The sequence below is a fragment of the Mobula hypostoma genome, chromosome X2 (assembly GCF_963921235.1).
Source record: "Mobula hypostoma chromosome X2, sMobHyp1.1, whole genome shotgun sequence".
In the NCBI taxonomy this organism is placed as follows: domain Eukaryota; kingdom Metazoa; phylum Chordata; class Chondrichthyes; order Myliobatiformes; family Myliobatidae; genus Mobula; species Mobula hypostoma.
The window spans coordinates 23873599-23893307 of NC_086129.1; the positions used below are offsets into that span (position 1 = coordinate 23873599).

At 39.4% G+C, this 19709-nt stretch overlaps 1 protein-coding gene across 1 annotated transcript in view; it reads right to left on the minus strand.

Annotated features, from left to right (window-relative positions):
- Positions 1-1033: 1033 nt before the first annotated feature.
- fez1 (fasciculation and elongation protein zeta 1 (zygin I)) overlaps positions 1034-19709 on the minus strand; it is a 76743-nt gene continuing 58067 nt past the window's right edge. Inside the window, exons 5-7 of the mRNA XM_063038446.1 lie at positions 12484-12755; positions 4715-4795; positions 1034-1117 (exon numbers count right to left, since the gene is read on the minus strand). Of these exons, the coding sequence (XP_062894516.1) occupies positions 1034-1117; positions 4715-4795; positions 12484-12755 (437 nt within the window). The remainder of the gene's footprint in view (positions 1118-4714; positions 4796-12483; positions 12756-19709) is intronic.

Consider the following 19709-nt stretch of genomic DNA (forward strand, 5'->3'; position numbering starts at 1 on the left):
GAAGAATGGGACTGGTACAGTTGTTCTACTAAAATCCAGAATAGACTCAGTGGGTGAATGACCTTCCTTGCTGTAACAATTCTATGACGACTAAAATAGATGATTTGGTTAATATGATGCTGCTGCTTGTGGGAGTTTGCCAGGTGTACAGTGTCTACTAGAATTCTTACTTTAAAACCGAAGAGCCAAATGTCTTATTGTTTATCATGCTGATATCACTAGCTACATGATGGAAATATGGAATGATAACCCATAGAAGCTGACCATTACCCCTGTGATAATGTTTTAGTGCAGCCACCAAATTAATATCACACTGGACGATTTATCATAGAAATTTATGAAGTAGAACAGAAGAAAGATATTCAGCTGATCGTATCTATGTTGGCATCAAATTGACTTTAGGCTAATCACATTTCCCAGCTATTGATCCATGGCCCAGCATATTTGACGTTTTACCCCTGCAGTTAATAATTTTGAATGCCACAACTGAATTTGCCCACACGACTCTTTCAAACAGTGTAGAACTCAATGTGGTTTCTTATGTCACCTGCAGATACTTTGTAATCACCTTCATATCCTCTATTTGCTGATCCTTCTGCCATTGAAAGTGATGCTTTAGCTCCTCTATTTGTATATCCTCTATTTGTTGAAAGTGATGCTTTAGCATTTTATTCTTATCTACACTATTCGTTATTTTGAACATGTCCATCAAATTTTCTCTTAAATCTTCAATGCTCAAAGGACAACCATCTCTCCAAGTAACTGAAGTCTCTCATCCCTGGTGCCATTCTAATAAATCTGCCCTGCACTATTTCCAGGGCCTAGAAATCAAAGATTTCTCTATGTGCCAAAGGGCAAGTAGAAAAGCCATTTAAAGTCATTGGTGACCAGTTCTGTGTGTGAATTTTTAAAATTATTAGACAACGGAGAACCTTATGCCTCAATCTTGACAAGGCCTTCCAAAACCTCTCAATGCCAATTTGACCAAAAAAAACCTATCCAAATAGAGTGAAGCTAGCAGCTGAACTTCATGTTACTCACTTGTGGTCAGTATTTGAAGATCTTCAACAGTTGGAGGAGTGCTCTTTTTTTCATAAGGAATCACTGTAGTTAGGTACTAGATACAGGAAACAAGCGCAATTAATTAAGTGAAAGAAACATCATTGCTTTTTCTCCATCTCATGACTAGCCAAGGATCTGCTTTATCTTTTCTCTTTTTCAATCTTTTTATTAGCTTCAACAACAAACACGTTACAAAAAGTACATAATAATTGGGATTATGTTAATCGATAATAATTATTAAAGTTTACAGTCAGGTAGCACATAGTTAGAAACATCCCAAAGTCACACAGATTAACAACAAAATATAAAAAGAGTATACATAAAATATAAAATATCGTAAAAAAAAAGGAAAAAAATCCCCTAAAAAAAACTACCCAAACTAAAGAAAACTACGGAAAAAAATAAAAGAAAGGGCTATTATGATATCTCAGATAGAACCAATAGTGTCGCCACTTCCGCTCCTCTCCCTATATATTGAAATCACAAAATAGATTGGCAAGGGACAGATTACATCATGTGGAAGTATTGAATAAATGGTCTCCAAGTCTCATCAAATTTAATAGATGGGTCAAAAATACCACTTGTAATTTTTTCTAGATTTAAACAAGATATAGTTTGAGAAAACCAATGAAATGTTGTAGGAGGATTAATCTCTTTCCAATTCAATAGTATAGATCTTCTAGCCATTGAAGTAACAAAAGCAATCATCCGACAAACTGAAGGGGTCAAATGATGTTTTTCAATCATTGGTAAACCAAAAATGGCAGTAATAGGATGAGGTTGTAAATCAATGTTCAAAACAGTGGAAATAATATCAAAAATATTGTCCCAATATGCCTTCAATAAAGGGCAAGACCAAAACATATGAGTTAATGAAGCTATCTCCGAATGACATCTATCACATATAGGGGTTATATGAGAGTAATAACGAGCTAATTTATCCTTAGACATATAAGCCCTATGTACAACTTTAAACTGTATCAACGCATGTTTAGCACAAATAGAGGAAGAATTAACTAATTGAAATTTTTTTTGCCATTTCTCAGTAGGTAGTAAGTTACCTTTCCCAGTCCTTATCATATTATAAATAATTGCTATTGAACCTTTCTGAAAAAGGTTTAAATCCAAAATTTTTTCCAATATATCAACAGAATATGAAATCGGAAAGCAAGTAAGAACAGTATTTAAAAAGTTTCTGATCTGTAGATATCTAAAAAAATGTGATCTAGGTAAAATATATTTATTAGATAATTGTTCAAAAATCATAAAACAATTATCTGAAAATAAATCAGAAAAACGTATTATACCCTTTGTTTTCCAAACCAGATATGCTTGATCCAAAAAAGAAGGTTGAAAAAGAAAATTAGATATAATAAGGCTAGTTAAAATGAATTGATTCAGTCCAAAAAATTTTCGAAACTGAAACCATATTCGAAGAGTATATTTAACTATTGGGTTATCCATTTGTTTGTCCAGTTTAGAAAAGTCAAAAGGAAGTGGGGTCCCTAAAATAGAACCCAATGAAAATCCTGAAACAGAATTACATTCAAGATTAACCCATTGTGGACTTGGAACTGTATCCCAACTCCATGTCCAAAATTTTAAATAACGAATAATAATCGCCCAATAGTAGAATCTAAGGTTTGGCAATGGTAACATCTGCTTTATCATAAAACTCCTTATTACCGGACCATCCCAAAGTGACAAGAAGGGAAGTCCAAGTACCATTGGGGGATCCTCATCCTCCCAATTCAAAAGTCTCAGAGCAGTAACGGCTACCATACCTACAAAATATTCAAACATATATACACTTGAGATTTCTTTCAAACAAACTGACAAATCTATGCTGTCACTATAATGGTAAAGCTGGTGTTTAGAAATAAATGGGACATATATTTTGTGAAAAGGCAAGTGTTCTTTCAGTACCCTGCTTCATTTATGTAAAGAGTGAAACAACAATGATAGTGAACTATCATTTGCTCTACATACAAATTGCTGGAGGAGCTCTGAAAGTTGGGCAGCATCTATGGAGAGGAATGAACAGTCGACATTTCGGGCCAAGGCCCTTCATCAGATGGGTAAAAGTAGAACTATTCACTTTCATCATTCACTTTCAACCTAAACTTTCTTCATTCCATGAATTAAGGCTTACTAATCCCTCTCCCAGAACATTTGAATTCCTTTTGCACTGTCTGTTTGCACCTTAGTTGTCTAAGTACAGTGCACTTTCTCTGTAAATGTAATACTATATAGGGTCCTGATGATGGGTCTTGGCCTGAAACGTCGACTATTTAAGACCATAAGAGATAGGACCAGAATTAGGTTATTTGACCTATCAATCTGCTTCACCATTTCATCATGGCTGATCCATTTCCCTCTCAACCCCAATCTCCTGCCTTCTCTCATAACCTTTCAAACCCTGACTAATCAAGAACCTATCAACTTTGCTTTAAATATACCCAATGACTTGGCCTCCACAGCTGCCTGTGGCAAGGAATTCCACAGGTTCACCACCCTCTGGCTAAAGATATTCCTCCTCTTCTCCATTCTAAATGGACGTCCCCCTATTCTGAGGCTGTGGCCTCTGGTCCTAGACCTCCCCCACTATAGGAAACATCCTCTCCACATTCACTCTATCACAGTCTTTCAACATTCAATAGGTTTCAATGAGACCACCCCCCCCCCCATTCTTCTAAATTCCAGGGAATACAGGCCCAGAGCCATTAAATGCTCCTCATACGATAACCCTTTCATTCCCGGAATCACTCTCATGAACCTCCTCTGAACCCAATGTCATCACATCCTTTCTGAGATAAGAGGCCCAAAATTGTTCACAATGCTCCAAATGAGGCCTAACCAGTGCCTCATAAAGTCTCAGTATTACATCCTTGTGTTTATACTCTAGTCCTCTTGAAATGAATGCTAACATTGCATTTGACTTCCTCACCATCAACTCAACTTGCAAGTTAACCTTCAGGGAGTCCTGCACAAGGACTCCCAAGTTCCTTTACACCTTGGATTTTTGAATTTTCTGCCTGATTCTTCCTTTCCATAGATGCTGATTTCCTCCAGCAATTTTGTGTGTGTTACTTTGGATTTTGAGCATCTGCAAAATCTCTTGTGTTTATGATGCACTTATTCTATCTACATTCTACTGTTGGAAGGATGGCTTTAACTTGGACCGACTCAATTTGAGAATAAGCAGATATTTCTTGGAGTCATCCCCACAATATAATACCGCTGAGTATGTCAACAAATGTTACACGCAGTTAGAATCAATAAACTTACCTAGTAGGTGGACTTTGAAAGATATTGGTTACTGCTGCGGTTTCAGCTGACCTAATTATTGTTCTTTATCATCCAATGTTACAGAGTTGTTAGATAAATTTACTTTCCACCTCCAACCATCTTGCCCACTCAAACAGGCATTTTTCTCTGTCCTCAAAATTTTAGTTACTAATTAGCATTTTAGTCACTTATGAAAAATGAGAATGATAATCTTCTACCTTTTATTATTTTTATGATTTTTCTTCTGGCTTGTGGGAGAAAATCAATCTCTAATTCTTGGAGACTCCAGTTCTATGGGTTCACAAATCTAGCTCAATAGGAAATTTGGACAATATAACAGGGAAATGGCACTAAAGGCAGTTACCTGTTTTTCATTGCCGGAGTTTCCAAAGGTCTGCCGAATGCCACTCTGGATGACACTGGAGATTCCTTCCATGCTGAAGCGCTGTTTGATAGAGGAGTGGAGGTTATCAGGAGAACTTACAGGCGACAGACAACAATGGTAACAGTGGACTCACCTCATGCCTTTATCATAGAAACAGCACAGCCCAGGTGTAACCCAGGCTAATTAAACCCAAAAGATGTAACGTTAGAAAGCTCCACCTGTGAAGGGATGAAAATGAGGTTCACTGAATTTAAAAAAGAAGAGAACTTGGGGAAAATAAAACTATGTGAGAATGAGGCATTACTGACGCAGGCATTGACAAGCGGGAGAATTGAAGCAAACTATGAGAAACTAAAGATATAAACTGTTAAAAGTGGAATTAGTAGTGAGTATTTCTACCCTACTTACTTGAAAACCTCGGGGTGAAACCCCTGGAGGAGAGACAATAGTGATAAAAGAGTTTTTGAAGCTATGGCTATAACAAGCAGCAGCTACAATGAGACAATATCGGTAGAGATGAGTGTCCAAGATCTCTACCATGTCATAGAAATTAGTTTTGTTAAATCATACCAATGGATTTGGTTTTTTTTTGTGTAAGTATTGTGAATCAACTTTCTGTGGATGACCCACCAATTCGTCAAAGATGGAAGGGTGAAGTGTAGGTTTGTGTGTGTGTGTGTGTGGTGTGTGTGTGTGTGTGTGTGTGCACGTGCGCGATTGGGTGAAGGGATTTAGAATGTATGTCTAGTGCACATTCTGGAGCAGAGGGTGGCAGTAATGCACCATTAAGCTGGATGCCAACCGCCGTAAAACAAGATACAGACAGACAGACCCACCAATTCACCCAATGAACCAAGAAACAAGATGATAAGCCACCCAAGATCGAAGAACCAGCATAGGAATGAAATGTTTCATTAAAGTAGAGGATTTAAGTGACTGAATGAGATTTATCTTGTTTAAAAGTTGTGATGTTGGAGAATTGTCGTGGATGGAGTTAAGCTGTATATATATAGCTCCTAGTTTATATTTATATATATATATAATTTTTTAAAATTTGAATTTAAATTTGTAGACACACTGACCTGGAACTGAAACTGAAGTTAACCATAATACTTAAGAATAAAAATTTAATTAGTTTTTTAACTAACTTGGGATAAATAAAAAGGAAAGGTTAGTCCGTAAACCTTGAAACAGGGAATAATACTAGATCTAATAAGAGAAATTGGAGTAATAAAGGTTATTCTAATGAATCTCACTGATTCTAACGAACAAGGAATTTGGATTTCATTTGATATCTGAGATTTAAAAACTAAACAGAATGTTGGAATTTTGATTTGTTCTTGTTCATGTAAATATTTTGTATATATTGTTTTCTTTATAAATAAAACTTAACTCCAGAAGTGTGTGTTCTATTCACTGAACACACATCAAAGTTGCTGGTGAACGCAGCAGGCCAGGCAGCATCTCTAGGAAGAGGTACAGTCGACGTTTCAGGCCGAGACCCTTCGTCAGGACTAACTGGAGAAGCAGTTAGTCCTGACGAAGGGTCTTGGCCTGAAATGTCGACTGTACCTCTTCCTAGAGATGCTGCCTGGCCTGCTGCGTTCACTAGCAATTTTGATGTGTGTTGCTTGAATTTCCAGCATCTGCAGAATTCCTGTTGTTTGCGTTCTATTCACTGCCTCCTTTTGATACCTAGAGCTTCTGATGACAACTAGCACCCAGTGGATTACTATGTAATTTGATTTTCTTATCAAGAGTGCCACGACAAGTCACATGAGATAAGACCAGCACTACACAGGTGTTACACAAGTCATTTTGATACTGACAAGGAGATTTTGATACACACAAGGAGATTCTTAATGCAAATTCCCCAAAAACTGACCAAAACAGTATGTGTCAAGAGCACTAAAGGAAAAAGGCAAGACAGGGATGTTTACGGAAGTTCTACCAGAATTCTGGGCCTTGGCAGCTGAAGGTACCCCATGAATGGTGGATCGATAAAAATCCACGATGATCAATGACTTTGCAACTCAAGCCATGACTGATTTCCCAAATCAGAAATAATTTAACTTTCATACTATTAATTTGTACGACCAATAATTAATATGCCTAAGCAAACTTACCACAGACGATCAGTAGTCACAGTGTGGAAAGAGTTACATGATACCACAACCACTTAATGTCATTTTTTAACAAAATCTAATTAAGCCAGAAACTAACATAATGGAAACTTGCTCTGCTGCTCAGATGCCGATGTTTGCAAGTACTACGTGGACTGTCTTCCATATTATTTTATTCTGTACATCCATTAAGCTGTGCCAAGAGTAGGATGTGAACACAAAGTCTGAACTTGACAACTACTGAGAGTGCACTGTCTTTCAAAAAATGTTAAGGCTGTCCCTTTGGTGCCAGCTCTTGTGGTCATGAGAAGTTCTGTGCCAGTCACCTTGAGCAATATTATCCCACAATCAACATAAAAAGAGTCCAATCATATTTTTCACATTGTTTGTGGGAGTATGCTACCTGCAAATTAAAAACTCCGGTGATTATAATTACAAACACTGATTAGATTGATAAAAGCATATTGAGGTCTGTGAATGCTTTAAGATACCCATATATTGTCAAAGGCATTTTTACTGAAATCTTTTTGTTTCTTTAAAGATCACTAAAGATTTAAAGATCCTGCTTATCCTTACCTAAAGAGGCAGAATATTTCCCAGCTGGTGTGCTGAATTTTCTATTACTCCCCAGGCTGACGCCATTATAAAGTATCAGAGAACAACACAGGTTATCTGATGTTCCTTGGTGTCACATCTCTCTCAGTGAGGCTGATGTTTACCTGGGCAGCCCTCACTGACAGGAGGAATTTACTGAGTGGAATTGTGTGGGAAAAACTTTTATTTGAATACAGTCGATAGAAATAATGCTAAAGGATGAAAGGTAAAAATATTTGCATTAAGAAATACAGAAAATATGACAATTGCACCTTGAGGATGAGTTCAGTGCTGAATAAGTGTCTCTCGAATAAGGCTCCTTTTCTAGTTATCATATGCAGAGTAAGTATGCTGACATCAAGTGAGGGTATTGCCCATTGCAGTGAAGTTACCTGCAGGGATTAGTTACCATCATAACTGCCCAGTGTCACCATGGCTTCCAAGCCCTAGTCCATGAGGAGAATTAGAAATTGCACCCATCAGTGTTGATGACCGGTCAGAGAATTGGGGAAAGTAGGGGTTAATGGTCACATATGAAAGAACAGGTTGCAAGGAAATAAGTTGAGGGATAGCACTCGTCTGAGAGCAGGCTCTGACCTAATGGGCCAAATGGCCCCTTCTCAAAAAATCTCCCATATACTCATCAATGTCCCCAGAATTTACCGCTACAACACGGTAAGGACAATTTACAGCCCACTTGCCTATCAAGTGACACATCTTTAGGATGTGGAGGTGGGGTAACTGGAGCACCCAGAGGAAGCTAAGACAGTTACAAAGAGAACATGCTAATTCTATACAGACAACATCTGAGATTGGGATTGAACCTGGATCACTGGAGCTATGAGACAGCTGCTCTACTAGGTATGTCACTGTGCCACCCAAATCATAAGGAAATATAACATGATGAAATGGCAGAGCAGACTCGATGGGCCAAATGGCCTAATTCTGCTCCTATATCTTGTGGTCTTCTGGAAATATGACAGTTCATAAAGAAACAGCTATTATTTGAGAATGACATGCTTCCATTCCAGTTCTGGCTTTCTGAGATAGCAAATGAGGCTAATGGGATACTTCTAGAGCTTGCCGTATGTGGGGCAGGAGACCGCAAGCCAGGCACAAAGCTCATGGAGAAGCTACCTTGCAGAGTAATGGACTACCTATATCAGACACCTCAAAGCAATGGAAAAAGGGGTCGGTGGGTGGTTAGGTATTTATTGATGTGCTCCTCCTGTTGTTTATTCTGGGATCCTTTAGAGTTCTCGTGCAGGATTTCCTCAAGGTTAACTTGTAGGCTGGGTCATTGGTAAGGAAGGCAAATGCAATGTTAGCATTGATTTCAAGAGGACTAGGATATAAAAGCAAGGATGTAATGCTGAGGCTTTATAGGGCATTGGTCAGACCACACTTGGAGTATTGTGAGCAGTTTTCAGCTCACGAAAAAGTTTGGAAAGTGTCTGGAAGAGGTTCACAAAAATGATTCCAAGAATGGAGGGTTAATGAATGAGGAGCATTTGATGGCTCTGGGCCTGTACGCACTGGAGTTTAGAAGGATGAGGGGGGACATCATTGAAAACTATCAAATATTGAAAGGCCAATATAGAGTGGACATGGAGAGAATGATTCCAATAATTTAAGACCAGAAGGCATAGCTTCAGAATAGAGGGACATCCATTCAGAACATAGCTCAGGGGGAATTTCTTAAGCCAGAGGGTGGTTAATCTGTGGAATTCATTGCCATGGATAGCTGTGGAGGCCAAATCATTGAGTGTATTTAAAGCAGAGTTGATAGGTTCTTGATTAGCCAGGGTATCAAAGATTACAAAGAGTAGACAGAAGAACGGGGTTGAAAGGGATAATAAATTACCTGTGATGGAATGGTGGAGCAGCCTCAATGGGCTGAGTGGCTTAACTCAGCTCCTATGTCTTGTGGTTTTATTTAAGATTTTCCCTCTCTCTTTCCATGCACAGTTGATCATGATGATCTTCAAGAGACCAATTTTGTTCCTTGCTATTGTTTTGCTCTTAATACAGCACATCTGTATAAGCTCTTGGGATTCTCCTCCACCTTGTTGGCTAGAGCAACCTCAGGCCTTCTTTTAGCCCTCCTGATTTCCTTCTTAAGTGTTCTCTTGCTGTTCTTACTCCTCAAGTACCTCATTTGTTCCTCCCTACCTATATCTGTTATGTATATTCTTCTTCCTCTTCTTAACCAGGCCCTCACTATCTCTTGAAAACCAAGATTTCCTAAAACTGTTATCTTTGCCTTTTATTCTGACAGGAACATACAAACTCTGTACTCTCAAAATTTCACTTGCTAGAAAACAACCTGTCCAAATCCACACTTGCCAGATCCTTTCTGATACTGTCACTACGTTCGGATATGGCCCACATGCCAGAGAGACACTGAAGTGGTCCGATAGTTCACAGACTTTAATGTGAACAGCGTTAGAGGGAAAAGAAAACAATAAACGCTTGGCCAAACAGGACCATTAACTGAAACTCTCAAATGGAAAATGAAGGCAACACTGCAGCTGAAAGGAATAACTAAACATAAGATGAATACCGCTAGTCTTCAGAGTCAGTTGACTCAACAGTCCAATTTCTCAGGCAAAGCCAAATGCAAACAGGCAGCAAAATGTTGCTGTGCTTTGCTCAAGTTTCGACAAGCGCTATGACGCTAAATACCATATACCAAATACCAAATACCATAGAGTTAAATACCACCACAATGAAATAATAATTAGCTGACATGTGCATATTCACGAGCGCAAATGCCGTATCTGTTGCACTGCTGAATCCACGGTTGTGACAGATACCATCAAAATTGGCCTTTTTCCAATTTAGAATCTTAACCCGAGGACTAGGTCGATCCTTCTCCATTTTTATCTTGATATTAATGGCACTAAGATCACTAGATCCAAAATGATCCCCTATACACACTTCTGTCACCTGCACTGTCTCATTTCCAGTGAGTTGAAGGATGTATTAAGAGAGCACAACTCATTTCAGAGGTACCTCAGCCAATCATCATTCTGGGTGAGCACCGTGTCACCAGTCTGTTCATCAGACAAGTATGTCTTCAAGGATGACATTTTTGAAGCAAAAATGGTTAAAGACTGTGCAGTAAGACTGCTTAAGTCTAATCTCTGAGACTGTCCATTCTTTTGCCAAAGACGTAATGAAACAATCATTTGACTTTCATTTTCAGTAGTTAAGTTTGCCATCGTGGATGTGAGGAGGGGAGTATTCATTTAGTATGCAGTTTGTTTTATACAAACGTCACTTCCTGTTTATAAGCTGTTTTTACATCATTTCATGCATGGGTTAATTTGGGTTTCAATTGAAGTACACATGGTAGAAAGACATTCATCTTCATCCACGCTTTATATGCCCTTGAAACACCAATATCTGTGAGTCCTGAGCATCTTAGTATTGGTAACCATTTAGCAGATGTACTTTGAAAGAAGTATTATGTCTGTCATTCATCACTATTAAGCTATCATTGCGCCATGAATTCACTCTAGTCCACGGCATTGCTATAGAATGTTGCATATGTGTATAACCTGATCATGACACTAATCAATAATATTAGTATATTCAGGTGCACGATGATTCTGTATTGAATCTAATAAATGTTTTACTTAACTTTCTGCAGTTTCACAAAGTTTTCTCATAAAAAATCCAAAGAAAGCTTCTGTCTTGGTGATTTTTGAGGTGTTTAACTCCCTGTCTAGCTTTGTATTCAATGCACTACGAAGGCAGTAGAAAGAAACTTGCAACCTCCGCTTTAAATATACCCAATAACTTGGCCTCTACAGCCATCTGTGCTAATGAATTCCACAGAGTCACTACCTTCTGGCTAAAGAAATTCCTTCTTATCTCAGTTCTAATTGGACATCTGTCCATTATAAGGCTGTGCCCTCTGGTCCTAGACTCCCCTACTACAGGAATCTCTCTACATCTACTCTATCTAGGCCTATCAATATTCAATAGGGTTCAATGAGATTCCCCTCTCGTTCTTCCAAACTCAAGTGAGTACAGGCCCAGAGCTATCAAATGCTCCACATAAGTAAATTCTGTCATTTCCAGTATTATTGTGAAACTTCTCTGGAGCCTCTCCAAAGCCAGCACATCTTTTCCTAGATAAGGGGCCCACAACTCCAGGTGTGGTCTGACCAGTGCCTTATAAAGCCACAGCATTACAATGTTGCTTTTATATTCTAGTCCTCTTGAAATAAATGCTAAAATTGTATTTTCCTTTCTTACCACCTAACCTTTAGAGAATCCTGCACGAGGACTCCTAAGTCCCTTTGCACCTCGGATTTTTAAAATTTATCCCTGTTTAGAAAATAGTCTATGCTTTTATTCCTTCTGCTGAAGTGCATGACCATAAACTTCCCTACGCTGTATTCCATCTGCCACTTCTTTGCCCATTCTCCCAATCTGTCTAAGCCCTTCAGCAGACTCCCTCCTTCCTACCCCTCCACCTACCTTTGCATCGTCCACAAATTTGGCCACAAAGCCATCAATTCCAACATCAAAATCATTGACATATAGCGTGAACACCACTAGTCACCGGCAGCCAACCAGAAAAGGCTGGTACCTTTCTTCTAATACCATGAGCTCTTATCTTGTTAAGCAGCCTCATGTGTAACACCTTGTCAAAGGTCTTTTGAAAATCTAAGTAAACAACATTTGCTGATTCTCCTTTTGCTATCCTACTTGTTATTTCCTCAAAGAATTCCAACAGATTTGTCAGGCAAGGAAACCATGCTGACTTGGAAGAAATGCAGGTCAGAAAGGAACATATCATTCATATTTTCTCTCCGTATGTGAATAATGGTACGGAAGCAAATTAGGGCCCAACATCATAGAGCAGAAACTGAGCTGGGATCACAGAGTGACAACCTCCCTCTCTTCTACAACATCACATAACTGCAAAACATATATGACTATCAATGTATCAATAATGATTGGCTGGTATTGAACAGCCTTAAGGTTGCTGTTGACATATGGGGATCAAGGTCTCACCTTCACAGGCATGCGGTTTGCTTTCTCCTGTCGGATGCTTGGTGGAACTCCACCTTTGTCCTTCTTTTTCTTCTTCATTGATTCCCGGTGTTCCTTCTGCTTGTTTTGCACCTCAATGAGGATGGAGATGAAGCTGTTTTTCACTTCCTTCTCAAACTCTAGCTCATCACGCAATGCCAGTTGCTGTATCAGCTCCTCTGAATAATCTTTAATGGCTAATTCAATTTGCACCAACATTTCGCCCATCTCAGCCTCCGACATTAGTTTCACATCTGCACGTGTAAAACACAAAAAAACAGGCTTTGAGTTTCTGAAGCCACCTCATTCCTCCTTCTCTGTTTCTACTGTCTTCTTGTATTTGCATGTATACCTAACCCCCATTTTAATATCATAAAAGTCCATTCTCTCTGGCTTCACCCCCACCAGCCACTGCCACTCCTCTATTAGTTTCCCTATTGACAGATGAGTCAGTCATCCAGGCCCCATGAGTTACAACTCCACCTCCACCTTATCACTCTTCAAAGCTTTTCTTTAAAGCCAGTCCCTTTGACCAACCTAGTTTATCATTTTCATAAAGACATACTGTCCCATGCATTGTGTAGTTAATATTTCAGTAATATTTGAGTAATCTTGCATACACATTGTTTGATTAAGCATTCTTGTTCCCTTAAATAATTAATTATGGGTTATATGTATAAATACATGAATTGTATATGTTATCATGCTGCCACGTGACACGCGCGCACCTTGCTTAAAGTAAAACACGAAGTTAGACTCACATTTCAGACTCCCGTGTCATCCTTTGAAGTAATTTAATGTTCTGAAGTTACAAAGCCAAACAGTGGCAATGAGGTATTTTTATACAAATGTGTTGGAAGAAGATGGCGACAGTGAGCAATGCAACCAAGGGCAACGTCCTTTACACAGTTCAGGAAACTACTTCTATTACCGCTCACCGTGCCCGAATCTTGGGTATTCGATATGGGTGTGGTTTGAGGATTGGACTCTGCAGTTCATGTTTTACATTTTTCTGGTTTCTGGTTACTCCTTTTTTAATTACTATTTTGCATGATTTTGATTGGGGTAGACTGGCTCTGCGGTCAATGAATGACACAGTGCTAAACTGAACTGAACTGAACATTCTGAGACTGTTTCAATGACTTTGTGGTTTGATGTTTTATTTTCTGTGTCTTTCGCTTGTTTTTTTTTTGCTGTTTGCGCAATTTGTTCTTTATTCTGCACATTGGGTGTTTGATGTTTTCTTTGAACAGGTTCTATGGTGTTTCTTTGCTTTGTGGCTGTCTGTGGAAAGACGAACCTCAGGGCTGTATACTGCATACACACTCCAATAGTAAATGTAGTTTGAGACGGCTACCAACCTGTTGAAGTGCAGCGAGGAATGGTGAGTTACAAAAAAAAGCGTAGTGAGGAAGGGCGAATCAGAAAGACAGCGCAGCATGTGCAGAGTACTGAGTGAAAAAAGGGCAGTAAATGGAAGAATTCATAGGTTCATAAAGAGTGAGTACCGGGTGATAATAATTAGAAAAAAATGTGCAGAAATGGCTGGCCACATCGGAAAGATTGACGCATTTGATTGCTCAGTGGGTAACTTGCTCATGCATACTCAGCTAATTGAACAGTATTTTAAAGCAAATGAAATAGTCACTGTGAAACTGGTACCAATTTTGCTAAGTGCATTGGGTTTAAAGGCATACAGTTTGCTTTGAAGTTTGACTGCTTCAACCAAACCAGCAGAAATAAGCTTTGCTGATATTGTGAAAGTAATTCAGGAGTATTTAGAACCAAAACCTTGTTGATTGCAGAATACTTCAGCTTTCATAAGCAGAATCAAGAGGAACAGTAGTCCATTTCAGTGTACGTGGCTGAATTGAAGAGATTGTCTGAGCATTGTCAGTTCGGTAATGGTCTTAATGGTACACTGAGAGATTGATTAGTTGTGGATTCTTACAAGAAAGCATTCAAAAATGGCTCCTAACTGAAGCACAGCTCACAATTAAAAGAGCAGCTGAAATTGTTGTATGAATGGGAATAGCAGACAGAGACACAATTGAGTTGCAGTCAGGAATGAAAGTAAGCGTGAACAAAATTGCAACATCTAAACTGAAACTGGTCTGGCCAAACAAATTGCGTTACCATTGTTGCAGGGGCTCACATACACCAGACCATTGCAGATTTAAAGGCAAAACCTACAGAAAATGCAACAAAGTAGGACACATACAAACAGCATGTCAGGCAGACAAAAATAAATGGACTGCACAGGGGAGAAAAAAATCTAAGAAGTCATGTTGCAATTTCAAAGAGAGCACTAATCTGCATGCTGCTGATGAAAAATCTGGTATCGATGAGAGTGAAGAGGACTGAGTTGCCTTGAGATTTACCATGTGAAAACTAACAATATACAAGTCATATGGCTTACACCAGAAGTGAATAGCAAATTAATTAAAATGGAATTGGACACTGGTTCGGCTGTTTCAGTCATTCCACGAAATGAGTTTGAATGACATTTCAAAGATTCTAAACTGAGGCCTGCAGACATCCAACTAAGAGCTTATACTGGAGAAAAGATAATTCCTGTGGGAATGACATTCGTAACTGTGAAATACAACAACCAACAAGCTACATTAGGTTTGTATGTGATAAAAACAGAAGGACCAGCATTGTGCAGACATGATTGGCTGAGAAAACTTCAAATTGATTGGAGAACCATTTACAATTTGCATACCACATCCCCTGCAATGAAGCCACCTGAAATCAAATTAAGAAGAATACTGGATGATGCCACAGCAGTGTTCAAGGATGTCACTGGAAAGCTCAAAGATACTAAGGGTAAAATAGTGTTAAATGAAAATGCTGCACCCAAGTTTTGCAAAGTCCACCTGGTTCCTTATGCCATCCATGATTAAATAGCCATGGAGGCTGAAAAAATTCTTTCCAAGGTTGAATGGAGTCTATGGGCAACACCAGTGGTTCCAGTAGCCAAGAAAAATGGAGCTGTCAGGATCTGTGATGATTTTAAGGTCACCATCAACCCAGTACTTGAAAGTAGATCAATACCCTCTGCCCAGGATAGAGGATATCTTTGCAAACCTTTCTGGAGGGAAACACTTCAGCAAAGTGGACTTAGCTGAGGCCTACCTACAGATGGAGATGGAAGAAGAGTCCAAAGTGACGTCTTACTGTGACGTTCTGGGTGGGGGCATGATCGACAGCCTGCCCCTGCAATTCTAATGACCAGTACTGTTTATTGTTCTTGTGTTAAAATGCTTTTGTGCGAAGTTCCAGTTTATTTATTGTTACACTTTAGCTCGGGTTCACAAGACAAAGGAGCAGAAGTAGGCCATTCAGCCCATCGAGTCTGCTCCGCAGCTCCCCCATGAGCTAAACTATTCACCCATCTAGTTCTAATTTCCAGCTTTTTCCCCATATCCCTTGATACCCTGACTAATTAGATACCTGTCAATCTCCTCCTTAAACACCCTCAATGATCGGGCCTCCATAGCTGTATGTGGCAATGAATTCCACAAATCCACGACCCTCTGGCTAAAAAAATTTCTCCTCATCTCTGTTTTAACTGGGTACCCTCTAATTCTAAGACTATGGCCTCTTGTCTTGGACTCACCCACCAAGGGAAACAACCTTTCCACATCTACTCTGTCCAACCCTTTCAACATTCGAAACGTTTCTATGAGATCCCCTCTCATTCTTCTATACTCTAATGAATACAATCCATATGTTAGCCCCTGCATTCCAGGAATCATCCTCGTAAATCTTCTCTGAACTCTCTCCAATGTCAGTACATCCTTTCTAAGATAGGGGGCCCAAAACTGCACACAGTATTCCAAATGAGGTCTCACTAATGCTCCATAGAGCCTCATCAACACCTCTTTACTCTTATACACTATTCCTCTTGAAATGAATGCCAACATAGCATTCGCTTTCCTTACCACCGATCCAACTTGGTGGTTAACCTTTAGGGTATCCTGCACGAGGACCCCCAAGTCCCTTTGCACTTCCAACTTTTGAATTTTCTCCCCATCTAAATAATAATCTGCCCAATTATTTCTTCTTCCAAAATGTACAACCATACATTTGTCAACGTTGTATCTCATCTGCCATTTCTTTACCCACTCTCCTAAACTGACTAAGTCTCTCTGCAACCTTTCCGTTTCTTCAACATTTCCTGCTCCTCCACCTATCTTGGTGTCATCCGCAAACTTAGCCACAACACCATTTAATCCATAATCCAAATCATCGATATACATCGTAAAAAGAAGCGACCCCAACATCGACCCCTGCGGAACACCACTAGTAACCAGCAACCAATCAGAATAGGATCCCTTTATTCCCACCCTTTGCTTTCTGCCTATCAGCCAATGCTCCACCCATTTCAATATCTTTCCTATAATTCCATGGGCTCTCATCTTATTAAGTAGCCTCATATGCGGCACCTTATCGAAGGCCTTTTGAAAACCCAAATACAACATCCACAGCCTCCCCCTTGTCAATCTTATTTGAGATTACCACAAAAAATTCCAATAGGTTGGTGAGGCAGGATCTTCCCTTCATGAAACCATGCTGGCTTCGGCCTATCTTGTCATGCACCTCGAGGTATTTCATAACCTCGTCCTTGAGGATTGACTTCAATATCTTTCCAACTACCGATGTCAGACTAATAGGTCTGTAATTTTCTTTTTGCTGCCTCCTTCCTTTCTTAAATAGCGGAACTACATTTGCGACCTTCCAGTCCTCCAGAACCATGCCAGAGTCTATTGATTCCTGGAAGATCATTTCCAATGCTTCCACAATCTCCAAAGCCACCTCCTTCAGAACCCTTGGGTGCACCTCATCCGGACCGGGAGACTTATCTATTCTTAGTCCACTTAGCTTCCCAAGCGCTTTCTCTCTAGTAATCTTGACTGTACCTAATTCTATTCCCTGATACCTCTGGCTATCAGGCATATTGCTCATGTCTTCCACTGTGAAGACTGATGCAAAATACTCATTCAATTCCTCCGCCATCTCTTTGTTATCCATTATAATTTCTCCAGCATCATTTTCAATTGGTACCGTATCTGCCCTTGTCACTCTTTAACTCTTCATATATTTAGAAAAACTCTTAGTATCCTTTTTTATGTTATCGCCAACTTCCTTTCATAATTCATCTTTTCTTTCCTAATGACTTTCTTAGTTTCCTTCTGTAAGTTTTTAAAAGTCTTCCAGTCCTCATTTTTCCCACTAATTTTTGCCTCCTTGTACGCCATTTCCTTTGCTTTTATTTTTGCCTTAACCTCTCTCGTTAGCCACATTTGTGCCACTTTTCCATTCATGATTTTCTTTTTTCTTGGAATATATTTTTCCTGCATTTTCCTTATTTCTTGTAGGAATTTCATCCAATTCTGCTCTGCCATCCCTCCATTTAGCTTACTTTTCCAATCGACTTGGGCCAGTTCCTCTCTCATACCAGTGTAATTTCCCCTGTTCCACTGAAATATCGATACACCTGATACCAGCTTCTCCTTTTCAAATTTGAAACTGAACTCAATCATATTATGATCACTACTTCCAAGAGGTTCCTTTACCTCCAGCTCCCTAATCGCCTCAGGTTCGTTACAAAGCACCCAATCCAGTTATACAGTTATTTGCTTGTGTATTTGTGGGTCACCCGAACTGTAACTGGGGTGTGTGATGGTCACCTCCCCCATCGGTGTGAGACTGGTTGGCTTCTCTCTCCGGGTCATGCTGACTGGTCTGTTTTGTGTTTATCACATTAAAAACTGTTGTTGAGTTAAGGAGCTTCCTCGTCTGTCATCATGGGCCAAATGCTCGCCACATTACTATAAACACTCACAAAGGGCTTATTTTTGGAGTAGCATCTGCACCTGTACTCTGGCAGAAAGCTTTGGACCAGGTGCTACAAGGCCACCCAGGTACTCAGTGTTACCTGGATGACATCATTGTTACTGGCAAGGATGACAAGGAACATCTCCAAAATAAATCTCAAGACAGTGTTCAAAAGATTAGAAGATTATGGGCTCAGAGTATGACACAAAAAATGTGAAGTCTTTAAACCAAGCATCACCTACTGTGGTCACACTATTGACACACAAGGATTACACAAATGTGCTGAGAATATTTAAGCAGTGATGGATGCCCCAAGGCCAAAGGTTGCAGTTCTTTTTAGGATCTGTCAACTACTATAACAGGTTCTTGGCAAACCTGGTTACTGTACTCCACCCTTGATCTCATTACTGCACATAGAAAGAAATGCTAATCAACAAGGCAGTGTGAAGTGGCTTTCAAAAAGGCAAGCGAAATGGCGATGTCAGACACTGTACTGACACATTATGATCCACATCATCCAGTGAACTAAACACCTTCCCAAGATCAAGATTGCACAAACGAGAAGAAAAAGCAAGAATAAGAAAGGTGGCTACCGCTGTCAGATGCACCCTTTTAATCTCAGTGTTAACTCCTACAACCACCATGGAGGAGACCCCAGAACCTGAGATTGTTTCACAGACACAAGTCTCACCTGCCAAGCAGTAATCCCCCACCCTCTCCCTATCAAGAAAAACATTACCCAACAAGAGTTAGAAAGCCTCCATAGCAATTAACTCTTTAGAGCTGAATGGGACAATTTACTATGTTGTGGATGTCTGTATATAGTAGTTGTACTATATAGTATACTGTGTATATAGTTGAGATGCATTCTCCATTGAGTTGGAGCTCATAGCTAAACAGGAAGGAGTGTTGTGTATTTAATATTTCAGCAATATTTGAGTAATCTTAAATGTACATTGTTATATTAAATATTCTTATTCATTTAAATAACTAATTACAGGCTATATATATATAAATACACGAATTGTATACGTCCTCACGCTACCACGCGATACATGCACACCTCGCTTAAAGTAAACCCGCAGTTAGACTCACATTCCCAGCTCTCTTCTTTTCCTTTGAATTAGTTTAATGTTTTGAAGTTACAAAATATAACACTACAGCCTGCCAAGTCTGCACTGAACATCAAGCACTCATTTACGGCAGTCCTCCTCTAATTCCATTTTATTCTTCCCACCTTCTATTCAGCTCCATACACACTCGGGACAATTTACTGCAGCCAGCTAACCTGCCAACATGTATGTCTTTGGAATGTGGGAGGAGATCCGAATTCTAGGAAGATAGCCACACAGGGAGAACAGTTG